The sequence below is a fragment of the Chroicocephalus ridibundus genome, chromosome 1 (assembly GCF_963924245.1).
Source record: "Chroicocephalus ridibundus chromosome 1, bChrRid1.1, whole genome shotgun sequence".
Taxonomy (NCBI): Eukaryota; Metazoa; Chordata; class Aves; order Charadriiformes; family Laridae; genus Chroicocephalus; species Chroicocephalus ridibundus.
The window spans coordinates 147683834-147706682 of NC_086284.1; the positions used below are offsets into that span (position 1 = coordinate 147683834).

The 22849-nt window shown below is 40.1% G+C and overlaps 1 protein-coding gene across 13 annotated transcripts in view; it reads right to left on the reverse strand.

Moving 5' to 3' along the window:
- The window catches only part of SOX5 (SRY-box transcription factor 5), a 656088-nt gene that overhangs the window by 69211 nt on the left and 564028 nt on the right, over window positions 1-22849 (reverse strand). For all 13 annotated transcript variants that reach the window (XM_063358081.1, XM_063358090.1, XM_063358046.1 and 10 more), the window contains one exon: window positions 20771-20856. In XM_063358081.1, coding sequence (XP_063214151.1) covers window positions 20771-20856 — 86 coding nt within the window. The remainder of the gene's footprint in view (window positions 1-20770; window positions 20857-22849) is intronic.

Here is a 22849-nt window from a genome sequence, read left to right on the forward strand (position 1 = left end):
CCAAATTACAGTGTGTAGGAGGGGACAAGAAATAAATTAAACAACAAAATAAGTTGACAAAATTTCACTTGGATATTTTTTCCCGGTATATTTCCTAAAGCTCCCCCATGGTTATGTCTTCATTTGTTAATTATGATATCAAATAGCGAAATGAGAAACATATTCTTTCTAGTCCGTGTCCCTCTTGACAGGAAGAATATTTCTGAACCTGGAGTATTGTATCTGTTGCCCTTGGAAGTGTAAATTAACATTGTTCCTCGGTTATCTGATGTGTACAGGAGCTCAGTGACATCTACTCAGCTCATTCGAAAGCTTAATTTGCTCTTTGAACTGAGCTGTATTATGTGGTCAAAGGGTCTGTATAAAGGTGCAGGAGACAGACAGTGACAAACTCTTTAGTCCGTCGTAGGCAACTTTCAACAGAGCTCACTTTCACAGGCTCAGAGAGCCACAGCGACTCTCTTCAGTTTGGGTAGCAAGGAAAGAATGTGACGTCTGTGCCTTAAAGGGGAACTAAGGACTGCATTAGAGACACTTCCCTTGTGCCAAACCTCCCTGAAAAAAACACATAAAAGAGGAAGTATGGGTAGAAGAAGAATATTGAAAGGGAGGGACCAGTGATGGATAGACCATCTGAGCTGCAGAAGAAAACGTACTTATTCCGAGAGCTAAACTAAAACAAATTGATTCCTAGAATAGTTCTGAAGAGATTTTTTTCCATTTTTCCTTAGCAGGGAGCACTAATAGGATGTGACATGGCAATTTTATTCAGCTGCAGCACTTATTTTATTTTTGGAGGTGGACAAAGTAGAGCAACGTTATTATTTTAGGGGAGAAGAACATCAGGCCTGCAGTGCTAGCTTCCCAGTTTAAGGGTTTCTGTACTGCAGAAAACTTGCAAATACGTTCTATCAGAGTTCAACAGCAATCCATTTACCTCTCGTGTAATTTTTGTTCATGTTCATTGCATTACTTGCTCATTATCCAAGTTCTCCAGCAAGATAACAAGTCCTACTTCATTCTACAGCATCCCGTTGTGAAGTCATGGTATCAATACAGGGCACCAGTTCTCCCTCCCAGCAGCACTATGTGATCCCTTTCCGTAAGAGCAGAATACACGACAAGAACTGTGGGAAGCTCCAGCTCACATCTACTTTTCCTTTGGCTTTAACCCACATGGAATCCCCTCTTCTAGAACAGAATGTTTGTGGTCGAGGTATTACTAAAGACAAAGAAAAGGTCAGTCAAACTTACTAGATCCTGTAGGGTCTAGTAAGGGAAACTGTAGGGAAATTGTAATTCCAACCAAGGACATAGAAATTGGCCCAACTTTGATCTAGAACATTTTGAGCCTTGCTGAATCAGAGCAAATCTGAGTTGTGCTCCAAACCAGAAACTAGCCGAGTTTTTCTCTGGTCAGACTCCTCCTAATGCTCTCAACAGCGAGTCCTATCCACTTCAAACTCACAGAAGTGCCTAACTTCAAACTAGCCCTACTGCTATAAGCTGGATAACTTAGAGGCTTAGAAAAACAAATGCATTTTTGTTGAACTGGAATGCTTGAGGTTAGGAGACGACAGACTACAAAGAGTGTGTGCCGGAGCGCGCCATTATTTGTTAACTAAATTGCTGAGGAGAGCTGAGAGAGCAGAAAAGCTTTCATTTTCATTATTTTGGAGTTTGCTACATTATACAAAAGTCCCCCTTTAACGAAATGAAGTAGTAGAAACAACTCAATAGCTATTTAATCTTTTTACTCTTTGATTTTACGACAAAAATGGGTGTGGTCTGTAAAACTCCCTCTCCAATGGAGCCCATAAAACTCCAGAGAGCCTGAAACCTCTGTGAAGCTTTGGCAAACTTCTCAGGAAATAACATAAGAAGCTGTTTTCTGGTTCATCTCATTATTTCCATGCTTACACTGATGTAATGGGAAGAGTGACACTTTGCATATTCCATTAGGACGTGTACAGAAGTTTAATTCTAAATTCTTAGAGACTTTGTTCCCCCAAAAGTGGTCTCCAAAAACATCTGAAATCCCTCCGGATTCAGTTTCTAACTCTTCACTACAATGAAACCGCAGACACTAAGGCCCAATGACACTGCATGGTCAGACTTCAGCCCACGCATGAAAAGCCTTAAATCTAGCCTGAAACTCATGCCAATGTGCCTCTTCTGGCACATCCTGTACTCGAGGTTTAAGAAGCTGTAGGCACAATAACACGATTGAAGGTCAAAGGGAATTACATCTTTAACTTTTATGTTCTTCACATGCTATGCACCCCCCAAGCACAAGAAGAGGTTATACAATGAACTGTGGAACTTTACATTCAGCTAAGTGGAATATTACGGCTGCTTCCAGTTTTACCAATCCATACGAATAACAAAGAGCTGCTGGAGCCTCATGTTCCCATATCAAGTGTGAGCCTTCTACTTCTTAGTATCAAACTGACCAAGGGAAATGCAAACTTCTCTGTATTTCTCCACTGCCACCCTTCCAACCTGATGAAAGCTGTTAAGTCCCAGACCCTTCCAGCTTACCAGGGCTACCCTATGGAAGTGCCTTCTCTCTCCTTTAACTCTACAGCATTTTGCTCTTAAGTCTAGATGGGGTAGATGGTCATATAGAATAGTTTGGGTTGGAAGGGACACTGAAAGGACATCTAGTCCAACCCCCCTGCAATGCGCAGGGACATCTTCAGCTAGATCAGGTTGCTCAGAGCCCCATCCAACCAGACCTTGAATGTTTCCAGGGATGGCGCATCTACCACCTCTATGGGCAACCTGTTCCAGTGTTTCATGACCATCATTGTAAAAAAAATCTCTATATCTAGTCTAAATCTACCCTCTTTTAGTTTAAAGCCATTACCCCTTGTCCTGTTGCAACAGGCCCTGCTAAAAAGTTTGTCCCCATCTTTCTTATAAGCCCCCTTTACGCAGCGAAAGGCCACAACAAGGTCTCCCCAGGGCCTTCTCTTCTCCAGGCTGAACAAGCCCAACTCTCTCAGCCTGTCCTCATAGGAGAGGTGCCCCATCCCTCTGATCACTTTTGTGGAAACACATCTCTCCGAACTCCTGTATTTTTAGGCAAAAAGGATGTCATTCATTCGCAACAGGGCTGTAAGCTCTAACGCATGTCTTAAAGGATTCTACATAGCCACATATTCTACAACCAGTGACGTGCACTATATTAACACTACTTAACTAGTAATAAGCTCTATAATCCATTAGTACATCTGATCCATCCCTGACTACTTATTAAAGTTGATTTTCACAATTTTTTTGAGGCTCTGAGCAACTTATTCTTAAAAAAAAACAACATAAAAACTGTAGACTTCTGAGTGAAAGCAGTGGTTTTCGAAAATTGTCCCCTTTGCACCAATTTTTGGTATGGAATTTTTTATAACATAAAGATGGAGCTGCTTGTCCAAAAACATTAAATACTGAAATTACTGTGCATGCTTAGGAGACATTTTTCAATTGTTAATAATGTAGCTGGGTTATAAAAAGAGCTAATCCATATTTTAAATTGTTCAGCTGGAAATTTGGAATAGGAAGGAAAAAATTAGCAATTTTTATGTTTTAGAAAACAGTACCAAGACACTAAACTCTTTTCAATTCAAAACATCAGCCAAAATTGATGTAAAATCAAATTTTAAATTGCTTCTGGCTGAGTAGCTGTCTGTAAAGCAGAAGGGGTGGGAGTACCAAAGAGTTTGCAATGGCAATACGGCGAAGCTCTTAACTGTAGTCACGCTAACAAGAGCCACTATCATGAAGTAATAACATTATCCAGAAATCTTTGTTCATTACCTCATTCCTAATGCCATCTCATTTCACTTGAGTTACTTGGGTCTGATGATGGGGTTAACGAGCGAGGAGGTGTTTGAGTGGGTGTGAATTAGGGGTGCTTCTAAAATAGAAACTATTTTAACAGTTCTGTGTTTAATATAGTCTGAAGCTCTGTAATTTTTTTTTCAGGTAAAATACTCACACGTTCCAAGGCTAACACTGACTTTGGCAGAGCACAGATAATACCTACGCATATTCATATTACACACAGTATTACAGAGGGACTCATGCTTCTATTCCTTTTCTACCTCTATCATTCCACCCGCAAGTCTAACATAGCAGGAATGCTAATGCTTTTATGTCCTGCGTTTAGAAGTTTTCCTCAAAAAATTGGATATTTACAGTGACCATAACAGAAAGCATTGCTGATAGCTTCTCTCCCCCATCCCTGTACTCCACAAGCCATCTTCACATACTGCACAGCGATCCATTACAATATGTTCTAACATCTGCCTCCTCGTATGATGTACGACCTATTTGATTGACCCTTTTTATACTGCTCCAAGGCTGGCTGTTCATTACAGCGGGAGGGTGAACAGTACTCATTGCTTCCTCAGTTAGCAACTAGTAAATGTATCTCCATTTCGGGAAAGGCTGGGAACGTCAAGCAGGGAACCTCCTCACTTCTCTCCATATAGCAACAATCCACTCCATACAGCGCCTTCTTTTATCACTAATTACGTGTCACATTTCAGTCCAGAACAGGGAAGGTCTCTTGTGGGCCCTCCCATCTATCGTTAATATATTAAACATTTCTGACAATTAAATTTTTCCATGACAAGTATTAACATTACCCAGTGTTTGTGACTCCAGCGTGGGAAGCATGAATAATGCAAGAAACAGTACAGTCCTCCATTACGCAGGGACACATCTTGTTTTTGCCAAAGTCAGCAACTGTAAAATATCTCTCAACTTCTCCAGTTAATATCATGGCATAATACGGGCTATGATCAAAGTGATCATATTCACAATAAAAGGAACATCTAAGGTAACATAAAAGCACTTCCCAATATCGCAGGCATTAAATACAATCCATATTCTCACCATCTATCTTTCCATCATGTATTTAACAACAGTAACACAATTCAGGATCACTGCTGATTGTCCAAAGTCATCTGGCATGAAATGGAATGAATATGGCTATAAAAATGTAGGGAAGCAATGCACTGACCAGCACAACAGAATATCTCCTCTTCCCAAGGACGGAAAACTCAACTAACACAGGAAAGCTACACATATTTGGCGGTTAAAAAGTCATCTGCACTGACTCCAACTCGGTGTCTTTCACAAATCCCAACAACTACAGAAATACAAAGCCTCGAGGCTCCATGCCCCACCAGCAATCACAGAAATAGTCTGTCTTTATTGTCCACTGTTACTTGCTTACTAACGGGAATTGCCCGGGCAAATAAAAAAGGAAACTAAACCACAGCAGAAAAGTGACACAAATTGGGGGTAAACGAGGAATCCACCTGACTAGGTCTGAGCTAACAACCCTGAGCTCCCTTTATGAAAACTAGAACGGAACCTGCAACTTTAGGGCAGATGAAATATACATGTTAGGCCTCCACGGCTAAAGATGATTCTCATCGCACCGTCCTGAGTACAAACCAGCAAAAACCATAGCTGGTCTGTGCTCAGCACGCCTGTGTAATTTTTTCAGTTTTGTGTTAGGAGTCGCATTTTTTGAAGTGAAATATGTCTGTCCTCTCTGAAGTTCGTGAAAAATACACACTTCCTTTTTTCTTGTTACACAAGTAAGATGGAAAGCGACTTTGCCTTCCTCAAAGCTGTACAACTGGTAAGACATACAGCTACACTTTCAGCACAGAAAGGCCATATAACTCCCCCAAAGTTGCTTGTAAATTACTTTGGATTCATGTAGAGACCATATATGTTAACATAAAGTAGAGTGTGAACCCAAGGAAAATGAAGACAAACACTGACGGCTGGCCAATCTTGCCCTTCTTTACTGTGTTTGCCTCAAATATAGTATGTTTGTAAGAATGTGTGAAATATTTCTGAAAATAACAGTTATACTCCATTTAGTTCTAACAAGCAAAGGAACACACAATTTACAATCGTCTTCAGAAGGATCTGATTTACTAAAATTCATGGAGAGACGTCAGCAAATTCCCAGGAGGAGTTAGATACCTAGCTTTTGCAATATTTTGCAAATTTCGGAACACGGGTGTTTCATTCTGATTTTTCTCTCATATGTCCAAGGTTACACTGATTTTATATATGATTTTTTTTTTAATTTTATCTTCAATTTAATGTTCCCAAAAGAATCAAATCAATGCTTATACCACACATGGTGTGTTACCACATTTCAGAAAGGCGCTGACCACCAACTACAATTTCTTTTTCCATCCAAGATAGGATGCGGAAGAGGGAATCTTTGCTGCCTATATCCCAGCGGTGACTGGCAGACAGCCTCTCTCATCCTTCTCTCAGGGAATTTTGAGAAGGAGATTCACACCGTTAGGATACAACAGACATATGCTGCACTGCTCATCCCCAATTAAGTAAGACCAATTATGGCAAGTTAGATCTTTGTCCTTCAAATATACTTCTATTATGCAACTCTGAGCCCTGTCCCCAATATTAATATACTGCAAGCATAGGAAAGATCCACTGGAGCTTCCCATTGCAGAAGTAAGAACTATGATTGGAAGACAACAGTCAACCTTAAAAGCTTTAATTTACTGTTTAGGAGGATTATACCGATTTTAATAAGCTTAGGATAAGTAACGTCCTAGAGGACATACATCACAGATTTTCTCGTAAGACTGAAAATATCTTACCTTCCAGTATTGTTTATAATTAGTGTCATTGTCCAAATTATTTCCCTTAGAATCACTGTTCTTATAGATGACACCTATCAGTGTCATCACTGACAGCTTTTTAGACTTTCGACCCTCCTTGAAAATTCAGCATTGTATAAACCGTAAATTGTTTTGACTAACAAGACTGGTAACAAGTATGAAATGCTCAGGGACGGTATGAAGTGTACTAGCCGCATTATATGACATTTGCAGGCGTGGGGTGAATCACTTGTTTTAGACTTCCACAGTTAACTGTAACCTCTTTAAATTGAATTGCCAGTTCTGCAGTAGCATTAACAAGCAACCCCAAAGATGGCATCTATTCTCGTCGGCCTAGAGGAAACCTAAGAAGTTGTCAGCAGTATTATCCTCCCTCCCTCTCCTCCCTCTCCCCCCGATTGTCTTCCATATTCCGATGGCTGTTTATGAGCTCAGCTGTCATTCTTTGCACCAGGGAAAGATAGATGGGACACACCAACCCCAACCTAAGTGACCTTTGGATGTGACAAGATTTTTAGGTCAGTCCCGCTAAATGGAAGCCTTGGTGTATCGAGGCTCGCCTCAGGGTGAAATATCCAGTGAATTTATTATCTCCCAATGCCCTTTGGACTGCTTCCCACCATCAAACACCATGGCAGCACTCGGAACAGGAAGAAATACATTAACTGGAATCTGATCGTTTTAAAAGGTTACAGCTGCCCAAATATAATTTAATTTCATACTTGCCCTTTGAGGGTTTGGTGTATATTTTCATTTTATGACTGCAAATGATAAAGCTCTTAAGATTCCAGGCAATAAAAAGGGAAAGGGGGGAGAAAGTATTTTAAGGGTTAGAAGTCTATTCAGTTCATAGTCAATGAGCAAAGTGACAAATCAGCTTTTTTTTAATCTAACATTTCCTCATTTTTTTTTAACATTCATTTCTTTCTACACTTGATCACGAACAATACCTTTTAGTGAAATCAAACCTGTAATGCCACCCAGTGCGATAGGAAAGAAACATTTGATGTGCAAGCACCTACCTATCCTACATCCATCAAGGACATGATTCAGAGCAGCAACTACTGTGAAGTGAAATGAAGTTATCTGAATGAACTGACGCAAAACAAAAAATAATAATAATAAAAAATCAATCAGACTTAAGAAAATGCTTAAATTTAAGCATAACGCTTTGAGTTTTAACTGCGTAGGCCATGACTCATTTTAGAATCTCTTCTTCTCTAACTTTTGCTGTCTGAGCTCAGGTCACGTATACAAGTTCATCTACCCATGTTCACACAGTATGATAAAAATCTGCTTTTGGGGCAGCACTCAGTCTGGTTAGAGTCCCACACCTGTGCAATAATGAAATTCTAATGCACGAGTATATGGGATATGACATCCTGGTACACGACACAAAATGCTGGGAAATTATGCTCGTTCTCTCTCTTTCCCCACTTAAAGTGAAAGCAAGCACTGTGCACTGAAACGCAAGCTACCACACAAACGTCAGTTTGACCAGAGGTAGGAAATGCTGAATACTCATGTCTTTCATTGTATCCAATGAGAACTCAGTTACCGAATCAATGCCACCTCACCATCAAACGTTCTGATATAATTTTGGTGACTGTTTCCTTTTCACGAAACTAATCACAGGAAAAATAAAACAGCTGTGGAAAGGAGGAAGGATTAAGTGTGAATGTTGCATATCCTAATTTCAAAGCCACCGTAAGAAATTAATTATTGCTGGGCTCCCAAATCCCTTCAGGCCTCTTTAAAAATCTCATCCAAACATACATTGATACATACCATCCAAATTACTTTCGCCACCAATATATCAGACCAGTATATAGCAAGAAGCAAGGCTGCCATGAGAATTGGAATCGGATGAGTAGGGTTCACTGGCCTAAAAGGAACAGCTATTGGTGACGCAGCAGGACAGTGAGTTAAATGTAACCTACACGTACATGACATACTTCTTACCCTAAACAACAATAACCCCCAAGTTCTACCAATGTAGAACTACTGTGGAGAACCTAAGAGGTATTTAAGGACAGTTTAACTTACTACAAAATGTAGCACATCTATTAGTGTTTCTATTGTGAACTTTCTAATTTTCAGAAGTTCAGAGTTTAATGGTAAAATCAACATCAGATATAAAATAGGACTTCAGCCATGTTCTTTTGCCAAATTCAGCTAGATCCATTTGGTTCCCTTAATGAAATAAATATGCTGCTGTATTCTATGGTAATGGCCCAAAACACTTTAATAACACTATCACAAGCTGTAATGTTTTGGTGCATTAACAGAGAACACACTGTTATAATTTGTAAAGAGTGATTTGAGCCATGAAAGGGAAAAGAAAAATTAGGAAAAGAAAAAGAAAAGGCTTTGTTGCCAGATGCTATTTCCACACTCCAGCGTGGAGAGAAGTGTAACTTGCAGCACGGACACATCACCTTCAGGAGGGCAGAAAGCCGCTGGCCTTGCTGCCCAGGTGTGCTGGGGGACAGGCAGCCTTCCCTGACACAGCAGCCCTGGGGGGGCACGCAGGAACGCTGCTTTCCAGGCCCCTGAGTGCATCAGGCGGGGGGACGGGTACCACCCTGGTGGGCCCCCACGTCTCTGAGGGATTAACCTCATTCCCTTGCACACAAACTGGCGGTCCCGGGCCCCTTTGGGAGAAAGAGATACGGTACCTATAAGAAAGGAGCTGAAAAAAGCCACGCTGCAGCAGTCCCCAAAGACAATTTGACTCCCACAATATGCCACAAACAGACTGTCCCTGTCAGCTGCCGCTGGTGCAGTATGTGGCACAGCTGTGGTTACTAAACCCAAGTACAGCTTGCAATACGGCTAGAGGATTCTGCTGTAGTGCAGATTTTAAACAGCGAGAGCAATCACACCAAACAGCAAGATGTAGAGATGCAGAAATAGGTGGAAAACACTTTTTAAAATCTCCATTTCTACTAACATGAGAGCATTTGAAAGGTTATTATTGCTTTCCTGTTGTATTGATAATCATAGGACACTGATTTCAAAGCTTCTCCCAGGTTAAAAACACATTGACTTTTTAAAAAGTTTTCTTTCTTGCATACATGTTTTTTATTTTGCTTTTTAGTTTGTTTGATTTCTACGTTTGTCCATTAGGGAAAGACAAATCGAGTGGTAGCTTGCTGACAGCCCTGCTCTCTGTAGTTCTAGAGTTTGCCAGTCTCTGAGACAGACGACTTCACAAACTTGCTGCAGGGTTCCTGTTGGGTAAATTATCTGTGACGTGACTGGTCTCTACGGCGAAGGAGTTAAGGGATGTAAATGAGTAGTCTGCAATACTTTTCTCCTTAGCTATATAATGAACGGACAGGAACAGAAACAGACTACTGGTAAAGGCGGCAAACGAATAGGTCAGTTCTGCAAAGTTGAAGGGATGCTTAGAAAGTAGTCTAGGAATTAGACTCTAACTCGAGCCCAGCAGAGCTCACGTGAGCTACAAACATAAAAGCCAGCCTCGAGGACCACTAGGAGCTACAGGTACTGTTGCCTCCAAATTTTCTTGTTCAGATTGATCTTACAAAATCCACTGGAGTGGAAACCGTTAAGAACCTCTGAAAGGAAAAAGGGAATTTGAGGAAACTGAGCTTAGGTACTGGGGAAATAATTGCACTCTGACATAACCTTAGGAACAGGCTTACAGTGCTCAGGCACAACAGAATAATTAAATTTAACATTCTGAAAGTTACAACTCCAGATACTACGGTATCTTCTATTAAGCAAAGTTCAGTTGATGACTTTGGAAAGCGCACAAACAGAACAAGCATCCCGACCTCAGTGGTTTGTTGTCTAATGCTTAGAACTACAATCTACAGTAACTAGGTATTTCACAGTTTCAAACTGTGCCTAGTATTAGCCTCCGTTCATCAAAGATGCTGAAATAATCCTGGCTGGTAACAGCTAACATGGGCAAGGAATCAGACATAAGAAAGACAGGATGAGAATAAGAGCACAAGAACTTTTAATGGCTTGCACTGTTCTTGCCGAATGCAATTTATATCACTGGCCAGTGATACTCTCCCCCTGTACGCATTTACTATCCTGTTTATTTCTATCCCATTCTGCCTTGTCAACTGGAAATGGCCTAAAACTTTGGAGAATAAAGAACTGTCATAAACAAGTAAGAAATAAGCCATAAATCAAAATTCTTTAATGTTCATATATTATACCAACCGGCATCTAACAACTAACCATGTCAGATGACCAAGGTACAACAAAGCTAGCAAGATTTCAAGGGAGATTTTCTTGTGTTAGCTTCTGGGATGCATAACAAGTCGTAATTTGATTTGTGGACCTAAAGGAGTAAGTGAGCGTCAGGAAGTAGTTAGCTTTGCGTAAGTCAGCTTTTCTCACTGTTGTTATTTGTTATTTGTAGCATTGTTCCACAAGCTCTGAAGAGTGTGCATGTTAGTGATTTGCAGTTTTCCTCTGTGTTTGTCTGTCACGACGTTCTGCTGAGGCACTGTAAATAGACACTATTGGCAGAGCTCAGCACGAAGACAATGAATTCCAAAAATATCCAGAAAAATTCACTAGTCTGACTGCAGCTTGCATGTTTTACAGGAGGCCTATAACCCCCAGTTATGGTGTTTATGGTGTCTGAGCAAGTCCCCCCACCACCGGCCAACCACACTTGGTGGGGTTCCCTGTCCCCCTGTGTGCCCCCTCCATCTCGTTTGCTCAGGATTATACAATCTTATTTGCATGATTATATAATCTTCTTTTCAGCAACATCCCTCTGAAAAGAGCAAACAACATAATAGGAAAAGCAGTAGCACAAGCCAACTATTTCAAAACCCAGTGTCTGGAATGTGCAAAGGGCACAAAGCAGGAAAAAAAAAATTTAAAAAATGTTTTTTTGGTTTTGTTACCAGATTTTTCATACAGACCTTTCCAGGGAGAATTAATTCCAAACAAATGTAAGCCATGAAACACCGCGCTCTGTGAAATGCAAACACTTCACAGGTTTGCTGCGTTGCCAGCATGGGGAGGGAGGCATCGTTTCGGTCATCTCAAGGTGTATGTACAGAGGTGGCTATTTCCCTATTTCCTTCTTTCTCAACAGAAGCTACTTCAAGGCAGTGTTAAGACACTTCTCAGATGTTCCCCCCCCAACACCCCCGTGGTTTCAGACTCTAGCAGACAGGTGTTGCCATTGCTGCTATGCTGACGCAGGTTTTGCATTGCAGCTGGTTGAACTCCTAACATTGATACCACCATTCCAACCACGCAAAGTCCCAGTTATATCGCACAGAAGAATAAACAAAGTCTTATCTGATACATATGCCTCCGCTCCTTGAGTTTTCTCTTCTGTTACACACTTAGACTTCGTCCTAGACAGGACGTTGTGTAAGTGAAGACTGTCATATTCCAATCTGCAAACAGGCTCTTCTGCTGGCTGCTAAAACTACTTATGATGTCAGTTACTTCAGCAATATTCATCTAAAATTAATGCCTTATAAATAATCAAGGAGTAATCTGCTTCCGTCTGTCAGGCTAACCCCAAAAAGAAAGAAGTGTAACGTTTTTGCGAGAGAAAAGAAATTAAGGATGACCTGACCTCGCAAGTATGCTTGCCAGACAGTTACGCACTCTTTCTTGCATGACCTATTTTTCCCTGCTCACACCGCAGAGACGTTTCAAACAAATGGCCAGTAATTTAGACTGCTTGAAACACGGAGGGTTGCCACCCAAACAAGACAGTCGGGCATCTTAGTGGCTTTGTCAGACTTCCAAAAGTTTTTAGTGACTTGTTATCTGTTTTCAAGTTGAAATAGAGCTCTATATATCTAGTCCATAAAGGACAATGTCAAACGTCATGCTTTTCCAGAAATTCGTGCACTGGGTATGGATCACGGCCTGATATTTTGTTGCGTATCACAGTGTGTGAATGGCCCGTGTGAAGAAGTACACAGAGTACATACGTCTAACACACGCAGTAAGCTTACTTGGTGTTTTAGTTATAACACAAACTAACATAAGGAACAACTTATAAAGAAACTATTTAGAGCTTAAGTAAGCCTTCCTATAGCCTAAGCTCCAGTGCTGGAATACTTTTAACCTGCTTTTGAAAGATGCTCAGAACTATTGCCTATTAAATTCCCTTGAGATTTAGAGAACATCTGTTTCTCCTACTAGAATCCGGTTCTGTACCGGTTACGAAGATCTGCATCAGCCGCACTATGAACTATTTAATACCTGTGACTTTCAACCTTTTTGGTTTAAAAACTCCACAACCTTCTTTGTAGAGACAAAGACCAATGTATCATGATATAGTAGCCTATGTATAACAGGTTAACTTTTCTGAGGCACTTTTCAGACCCATTAAAAGTATTAATGGCCCCCTAGTAGAAAATCATTGAATTATACTATTGCGAGATATTTAAGGTCACTACAAGAAAAAGGCACAGAAATGGTCATCTTTTGCTAACTCACAGAAATCAAGAAGATAAGAGAAGGCTTGAGAGAGAAAGACAAAGGAAAATGGAAACAACACAAAAGATGAAGAGAAAAAAGAATAGAATAAATGTGTGCATATGGAAGACGAGGTGAAGGACTGGGTTTCTTCATGCTGGGGCTTATACGTCAAGAGACAACAACATGAAGCTGAAGGCTAGCAAATACGAAATAACACGGAAAAGGCATTGCTTGTGCTATTTCCATTGTCCAAATGTCAAACGCCTTCTGGGAAGCCGGGGGGTGGGGGGAGGAGGAGTAATAGCTGCATAAGCATCTTGTAACAGGTTCTTCCTAAAGGGGATTTCTTGAAAACTGCTAGGCTCTGATGCTAGCCCATATGGGCTCAGGGAAGTCGGAGAAAACGCTGGCTGCACTTTTTCCAGGCTATTTGCATATGTTCTTTAGTATGCAGAATGTCTCTGTATGTAATTGAATTGTTGTTTTTGCCTCTATTAATACATATGCAAATGAGTCACTACTGCAGCTGTGCTGTATTAATCATATGTGTGCTTCTGTCTGTCTGCCCTGCAGGCTCAGGGTCGGAGGGAGGGGGAAGAGGGAATTCAGTCTCTTTAACCTACAAGAAAACTCACTCATGCAGACAGAGGTCTGCTAGCAAACAGCAGGCCTGAGTTACAACTGGCTGGTCATTTTTCAGTCTTTCTCATTTTTCATAGATATGGATGGAATCTTAAAGTTATGCAGAAAGGACTGTTAATCTAGATAAAATGAATATGCTACCACTGCTAATTCTTCCCCCGGAGGGCTGGGGAGGGAGTTATAATCTGACAACCCACAGAGTAGCCATGATATTGTTTTACCATGTGTATTTACTGCCTGTAAATGTCCACTGTGCCTATGTTCAGACACTCAGGGTGCTCAATAAAATACAAAGCATTTATATAAAGTCTATCATAATGATCGTCTTTCGTAAATTGATTGGATTCCGATAAGATGATGTGATCAAGCTTTTCATTCAAATCTATTTTGATAGAATATATGGAGTTTACCTATAACATTGTATAAGATTACATCAAAGGCAAGTATGGGCTATTTAGATGCCAACTACAAAGCACATTCACCCTCCATGAACAAGATTTATTTGAGCTGATATGTTCTGTGCTTCATGCTTTTACAAAATCTATCACAATCTCTAGCTCTCAGCAGGTATCCGGAAAGTGAGGGCTAGTTGCATCCTGGTGTTGTGAGGCTTGCTTTTGAGTTAATTGGGAGGAACTTTGTTCACTTAAAAACTTAGGGACTGCTCAAAAATGCTTTTGGCAATTAATAGCCCCTCAACCCCACCTTACTTATACTGCTTAAATTCTTTTTAAATTTTAAATTTATTTTAAAATCATCACCAAGACTTCATAATAAATAAGAAATCTTGGAAAGTTCGAATTTTTGAAGACAACTTACCCCATACCCATAGAGAGCTTCACGCTGTTTGTATCATTGTAGCTTCACTTACGTGAAGAGTACTACGGCCCGTTTTTCTAGCTGAAGAACTGGACCTTGGTCTTCAATGATCTCTTTTAAAATGGCCATCTTAGCTACTCATTTGCAGAACAGGTGGCGAATATCTAATGGCCAACACATTCACTTACAAAGCCAGAAACAAGTGGCGGACAGAAGCAGGGAATACAGAATCTGTACGAACATAGCAATTTTAAAAACTATTTAAAAGGGCATCCAACAAAAATGTATACATATTATGTTATTACTTCCATTATCATCATTATTTGTGATGGCCATCAGAAACAACATTGCAATACACTGAGCTAATGACAGATGGACAACTGCCATCTTTTGGTTATGCTAATGAGAAATGTCGCTTTTCATGTACTTAGCTGTTTTTTTCCCCAGATGTGTGTGCTCACAGTGAAAAACTAATTCTACTTTTTTATGCTTAAGTGGATTGCATGAGTATTATAATATTGTAATTAAATTGTGCACTAATGATTCATTCCCTACAAATTAAGTCAGAGTCCTATTAATGAGAACAGGTAAAGCAGAAGAGCAAGCAGTGAAAGGATACTGACTCTCAGTGTTGAAAAGCCAGCTTGGATGGTATTTAAGGGTAGACACTGCCCAGAAAATAGAAGGAATAACACTGCACCACTAAGAAATAGTTTACCTTCTTGTAGGCAAAGAATTGGTTATAGTAATATCCCAAAGAGGTCATGAATGAAGACTGCAGAGTAAATGAAAAATGGATAAAGTATTGCCATCTCTTGACTACACTCTGTAGAGGCAAGAATGGGCCATCGGGCTTTTCTTCTCAGTGAGAAATAATTCATATGTCTTTGCACTTCTGGTAAGCTGGCTACCCGATACAAGGAATGAATCAGGCCTTCAGTATTCAGACGTATCACTACAGCGTCCACACAGTTTCTTCAGGGTCTTCTTTCACAGATTTGAGGTGTCGTAACACAGGAAGGCCAACTGCTTAATCTGGTCAAAAGTGGTTATGGCTACAGATTATAGTAAGAAATCAAAAAGAGATATGCCAAAAAAAAAATTAAATGTGCTTGACAATTAATGCACGAAAACACAGGGCCACCTCTTTAAGAGAGAGGAAGTTCTATCATCAGCATTATTTCAAATGAAACTTAAGATGATACTTCAGAGAAACACCTGAACTGGCAAGTAGAGAAACGTAGCTCATCCCTGTAATGGTGCAGAAGCCAAAAGGAAGTTAGTATGTAAGAAGAAAAATGCTATCTGACTGGACAGGCAGTCCTCGTGCTTTATTTTTGTTTCATAGGCAACAGATGTTTTATGTAATACTCATATGACCAGTATGGAACAGTCTGTCTTCTGATCACTCACTGTATACTTGTTAAATAGTTCTATCCTTTCCGTTTCCTTCAAGTAACACAAACACGGAGACCACAGACGATTATGTGACCCATAAGATACCTAGAAGCAAGGTTTTCCAAAGGAAGATTTGTAATGAGTCAGACACCTAAATAACAGCAAGATGAACAACTCTGAGAATGGATTTAACTTTTTTCAGAATCTAGCCACTTATGTCAGTGTCTACATGTGGCCCAAATTCTTCTAAAAATGTGGTCCAGACTATGTATGCTAAATTCCATTGAAATTCAGTCGTTGGTATGCATCTTCCCACACCACCGAAAAGACTAAGTTTGTAGCAAGAAAAGAAATCAACCCAAGTACTTTACAAAGAAAGTGCAGATTAAAAAAACTTGGCCAAATTATTTTTCCAGTTAATGTTTGAGGTCTAAATCTGCTCATCATCTTTGTACAAATCGCCAAAGAGAATCAACCAGGATTCTTCAAATGACCGGTCTTCAGAACTGAGACCCAGCTAAAATGCTTTTGCACTCGTATGCAGACTTGAGGTTATCTTGACCCGTACGGTGACAGTTTTGGTCATAATGTTGAACACAACCACTAATAATCATGATATCCTGTTTCACGCTAAGATGACGAGGGAAGAAAGTTTTAACATGGGCACTCAGAACTTTTTGGAGTGTTTTTCCAAGAGCAGATGTTTGTAGGAAGTCTGTATTACACCAGACTGCTGTACTGTTTTGACAGGACACAAAATGTCCCTGTAGTAACACTACATGGGCAGCTGTCATTGTACATCCAGCATTATCTTTCAGTATAGTTGAGGGTATATACAGCATTTGTATTACTGCCAATTAATCAGTCGTTGTCACTATTTGGTTATCAAACAAACAATCTGGGAAATCTGAACCATTCACACTCCCAATGGTGCAGATTCCTCTCAATTTTCAGATCAGGCAACCAGGTCCTTTGTTTCCTAATGCTTAGAAAGCACTCAGGAACTCTTTTTTCCTCAGAAAAGAAACCACCAGATACCATTTTACACTGGATTTGCTCAGACTTCTGGAAACATCTATTTCATACTAAGTATGCCCAAGATGACCAGTATTAGAATTATCACTTGTTTACTCTGTGTAAAACTTGTTACATGATACGTATACTTACAGCTTTGAATGCTCATCTTCAAGATGGAAGAATTTAAATGCCTCATCTGCTGAACCATATAGGAAAGCACGATGTTCATATAAGGCCTATAGCAATACCTTTGATTCATTAGCCTTATTCAGTAAAAGACAGTGACAAGGCTACGCTCAGTTTTGTTCTCATTCGTTTGAAACAGAATCACCACGCTGCGTCACTCTTGAAGAGCAAGACCATATGAAGAGCAAGAGCAAGACCATTCATGGGGGAAAAACCAACATAAGAAACTCACGTGCTAACCAAGAGGGATTTTACTACAATGAGGGTGTATTTTAAAATTACATTTCACACGTTGTTTGGGACTGAATTTTCTCATTAACAGAGGAAAGCTGAAAATGTTTTTTTTTTCAAACGGCATTTATGTTATTAAACATAGGTATGAGTGAATATGCAGGGCTGATAGATAGCTCTTTATCAGAGGACAGGTTCAAGCATGCATCGTGTTAGTTCCCGCTTTTCCAACATGACCACATCCATCGACTCCTTTCTCGACGTCTAACAATTTAAGTTTTAGTCTCCATTCTTATTGAGTCATTAGTCTCTCTGTGGATACTGGAAATAAAGGCAATCATGTATGGCTAATTGTGGCGGATATCAGACGACGGGATCTGTATACTCCAGTATGGACTCAAAAGCAGGGAGAGAAATGGAGGGCTTCGGATTACGAACCCGCCAGTGGGAATCAACGGGGCATTTCAAAATGAGAGATTACATTGTCACTGACAAAGGGTATCTTTGCCACAGGAAAACAATCAGGTGTTAGCTGTTCTTCTACAAATATAGTTTGCATTTCATTTACAAAAAAAAAATAATCAATTTTGACAACGAAGGATAAAAATAGTACTTCCTGTTGATCTCACAGTACACTACTAAAGCCATGCCTGGACTTAAAATTCTCTGATGAAATAACAAAGACATGTTTATCACTATACAAACAAACAAGAAAAATTCCTTGGCTTTGTCTTCACTAAGATAACGTTGTGTACCAAATTCTGCTGGGAGCAACAAACTGAGTATTGTGTCAGGTTCTTTGATCTCCCTTGAAAACTACTGCTTTTAGTATACAAAGCCTGAAAGATGAGTGATAGGGAGGACAGAAAAAGAAGAAAAGAGGGAACATCATACTTTTCTGACCTTGACTGTCTGATGACCAGAGGAGAGAACGTTTGTAAGGTTTGTATTTATATGTAACATAGGGGAATGTCTGAAGTAAGAAGAGTTCCTCCTTGAAAGAGAATGCAATGGCTGCACATTCACTCATGACATTTAAAGGGGGGTTTGGACCAGTTATTTACAACAAACATCATGAATGTTTCTTCAAGACTGAAGAAACAGTCATCACTGAGCTAAAGTGGATTTGAACAGAGTTCGGAAGGCACAATCCTTCTAGGCTAGCAGCTACGCTAGATTCAGCTCCACTCCTGTTAGCGAGAGCTCATTCCGAGTACCGCATCATAAAACCTTTCTCAAAGCACATCTAGCCTACCTGACTCTTTCAAATGGCACCAATTCCTATTAGACAGGTTGCGCCGATAGCTAAAAATCACTGTTAAGATGTGAAGAAAGACAACTGTATATTTTTTCCAGCATATATGTACCCTTAGAGATCAGGTCTGAAAAGATCTGAAGGAGTCTACAGACTTAGTGATTTGAACCTCTTCCGCTGACTGGCTGCCAAACTCTCCCATTAATTCCAGACTAAATAACATGTAGCAAAACAACATAGGTCAATTTGGTCAATACTTTCTTTTTAACATTCTCCTTTGCACAGAAGAAAGCGGCCTTTGAGTTGTTCAAATTTTTCACAACCTAAACTCATCTTAAGATATTTATGAAGTCAGTCACATTTGCACAAAGCCCACCTTTTTAAGGAAACTGTCACTGTGAAAAAGCCTATTGTAATCCGAATACTTCAGCCCACCACATGCAGAGATACAGCCCAAAGCTGGTCCTGAAATGAAAGCAAACCATCCTCCCAACTTATTGGAGCACTGATGCATTATTTTAGGACTAGCCTGAATGACCACAAAAATAAGGAGAATTACACTCAGACCTCTATTTCCTCGTTGCCAGCTAGCTCCGTTTTTGGTTTTTCTTTTTTTCCCCCTATTTCTTCCATATGTCTGTTCATGTGTGTTTGGTTATTATAAGCACTTGATCAATACTGACGTTACTCCTCAAAATTCATTTCAGAGGGATGACTTTTATGGCTCCCATGATTCTTAAGCCGCCTACGGTATTTGTAACACAGAATCAGAAACTAACACACAGACAGTGTAGCTTTTCATACAAAGGCACAATAGGAATGAATGTATTAACCTCTGTGGTGCATGGAATGTGTCAGCTTACACACTGGCAGCTATTTCTGTGAAACTCAGCTAACTTCCGCTGGCTGTGTTAAAATAAAAAAAAAAAAAAAATTCCCCAGAACTATGTCCCACGCTCTCGTACGCTGGCCAAACAACTGAAATATCTGATGCTGTAGAGAGTCTACTTCACACTGATGCTGGCCAAACTGAGTTTGAGAATGCATTTTACGTGTACTGTTTATAAATGCTGAGCCTTTCCAAGCAGGTATAAAGCTCTGCCGTTCCATGTGACTTGGCAAATAATAATGAGTAGGGAGACGAATTAGCAATGGAGAGTATGGGATTTTTTTTGTTGTTGTTGTTTCTACAAAAGAGTGTCAATCTGGATTTTGCAGAACTAGAGATGATTTGGAGCTTGATTTCATTTTAGTCCCAAACTTCACCCAGCTTCATCCTACCAGCAAAGCATACATGGTACGTAACAAAATCTAAACTGCGGAGATGGACATCACATTTTCTTAATTCCAATGACTTTGCATTGTGGGGCTGGTCAGGAATACCTGTGGAACATCTGCACCATTATCATTAAGACCCAGGGACACCTCCTCCAAAATTTAGAACGATATTGGGAGTTTTGAATGAGGTACATCTGGCTACCAGGCCAACTCTTTAATGTAACTCAAAAAAAATTCTTTAGTATCTTTCCACCTGTTTTCTAATTGCCTATGTTAAATTACTATAATCGCTAATTATCTGCACTACAGCAGTGCCTAAAATGTGCTGGGTACCATAAAACACTGTAGGAGGGGCCAGTCATCGCTCTGAAGAGCTTACAGCCTAAAAGGACATAATCACGTTAAGCGACTTTTAAGCAGTTTAAAAGTGCTTGTCAGGACAGAGCTTTTCTGGCCGGCAGTGCCTTTCCTTTTGCTGGCTGACACCTAGCCAGCCTTCACAGCCCGCGTCACAACTGGCTCTATGGAAAAGACAAGCAAACGTACTGCTCTGCGGCAATTTAAAGTGCAAACCTAGAAGTAGTTAAACTGACAGCGAAGACACACAAGCGCCACAAAATTTCCCCCCCGTGCTAAACGGAAAATGTACGATTTGACGATTATTTTGCCTCAGATGCAAATTTTACGGGAAGAGAACAGCCCAAACCCACCCCCCCCCCCCCCCCCCCCCGTTAATTGCATTGTGTTCAAATGGAAGAGAAAACTGGTTTTCATATTTACTTAACCTTTGGCTCTTCGGCATTGTTTTCGGACTTACCTGCAGTTGGAGTGGGCCTAAGCCTGGTGTTGCTGCGGCAGCAGCTGCCATGGTAGTTGGGATCAGCTGAACGGGGTAGGGGTCACCTAAGTAAGAGAATAATAGAGGCGTCAGCACCTTTTATCTACTCTCCACCTGCAAATTAAAGTCCTGCATTCACTCTTTCCAAAAGCCTTCTTTTGTGCGCCTTGTTGAGGCCTAATGAAAAGCTCTATTGTGCAGCCTTTTACTAACACTCTTTTCACAATTCTGGCTGAGAGAGGAATGTGAATAAAAGGCACAAGCAATTAAGGCGGAAACCTCATCCTTTTTCATGATGTATTTAGGGAAATGGAAAAAAAAAAAGTGCACATTGATCAGAAGGCTGCACTTCAAAAAAAAAAAAAAGGGAAAGAAAGAAGATGGGGGTGGAGGAAAAGAAAAGGAAAACACTACAACCTTGATAAGATCACAGCATTAGAAGGGGACAAATTTACAAGCTTGTCCAGAATATGAAGTTAACCAAACTCTGATCACTGTTAGTAAACTGAGCCTCACACAGATCAGAAATGGCAATCCCTTGACTACTGTGTTTTCTTGTAGGTGACAAAAAAAAAATCTTGCTTTAGTTTCAGGGTTTGATCCTACAACAGGAAAAAGCATGTGAAGCTAAGTAAATCAGATACAAGCCTCCAAAATCCCCGCGCCAGCTCCACTTCATGACTTGTGACTCAATTTTGCTTCTGAGCGAAAACTACTTCAGTTTTAGTAAGAACTGCATTGTGCTGAATGAGATAAAGGGACCCAGTAAAGGTTTAAGAAAAAGTTGCAGGCATTTATAAGGGAAAATCCCCTGAGACGGCAAAAATCAAGACAGAGACGGGCATGTTTTAATGTTATGGAGCACTCACTTTCAATCACTCCTTACATATATGATTCGTTAAAATAAACTTCATACTAGCCCTTCAGCAAAATTATTAAGAAAACTGGTAAAAATAATAAAAAATGTTACATGCATTATATTGCTTCTCCGAATGATAAAATGTTTAAGCACTTTCCACTCAAATAAGGATCACCAGAGCATTTCTGTATGTCCCTACGTTCTGGTAGCGTGCATAATTTCTGTAGCATTAAAACAGTCGCTTGAAATGAGACTATGGAAAAGGCAGAACACTCTACCAGGTAAAGCTACCTAAACGTTCCTGTATATTTCATTAGAGAGGTAGATTAAAAGTTTTCCTCCTTTATTGTGCTTTTTTGAGTGAACTGGGGAAAAATCCCCAAAACCAAACAAATTAAGAAGGCAATGCAGGCTGGTCTATTAGTTATTATTGAATTAGAGTTTATGATGGTATCAAGCCTAAACTACAGGAAACAGAAAACAAAGGGAAATAAATTTATCTCATGTTTTTGAAATGTTAGAAATAAGCTGTGTTGGTGTCTACATGTTCAGGAAAACTGATAATGTTTATTTTTCCCTTTTAAAATGCAACCTTCTTTACAGAGATTTTTTCCTTCAAGCACTTTGATCTCCTGTTGAGAATTAAATACCGTAACTTCTAGAAATGGAGGGCCAGAAAAAAACTGGGCTGGCAAAGCATCTTAACAGATATTTCACTTCAGTAAGCATGCCTGCTTATATTTAAGAACATCTTAAATAATGCTTTGCTGGCTGAAGCCTCACAGTCTTTCAAGGCTGGCCAGCCAAGTAATGGGAATCCCAAGGTCCACCCAGGCATCCCCATTCACAAATGTCTTTGCACCAGCACCAGGCCACAACTCCTCTATCTTCTCCATCGTCAGTGGGCAACAGATTTCCTGACTTGCTTGGATTTTATTTCCCCCAGAGGATGCCATTGTTTCACATTTCCCCATTTTCCTTTGCTTTAACTGAGGCATCCACTTTCTGTTTCATATCACAGACCAAATGAAACGTTTCTCTGACCTGAAGTTTTCTGGGGAGTTATCCTATGACCCAAACAATGGGCCTTACACATATGAAGACACTGAGAAGAAAGAGACGATGGTTGAAGACTCAGGGTCAATGATGTTTAGCTGCTTCCACACCACTAGGAGCTCAAAGTCTAATCCCAGTATCAT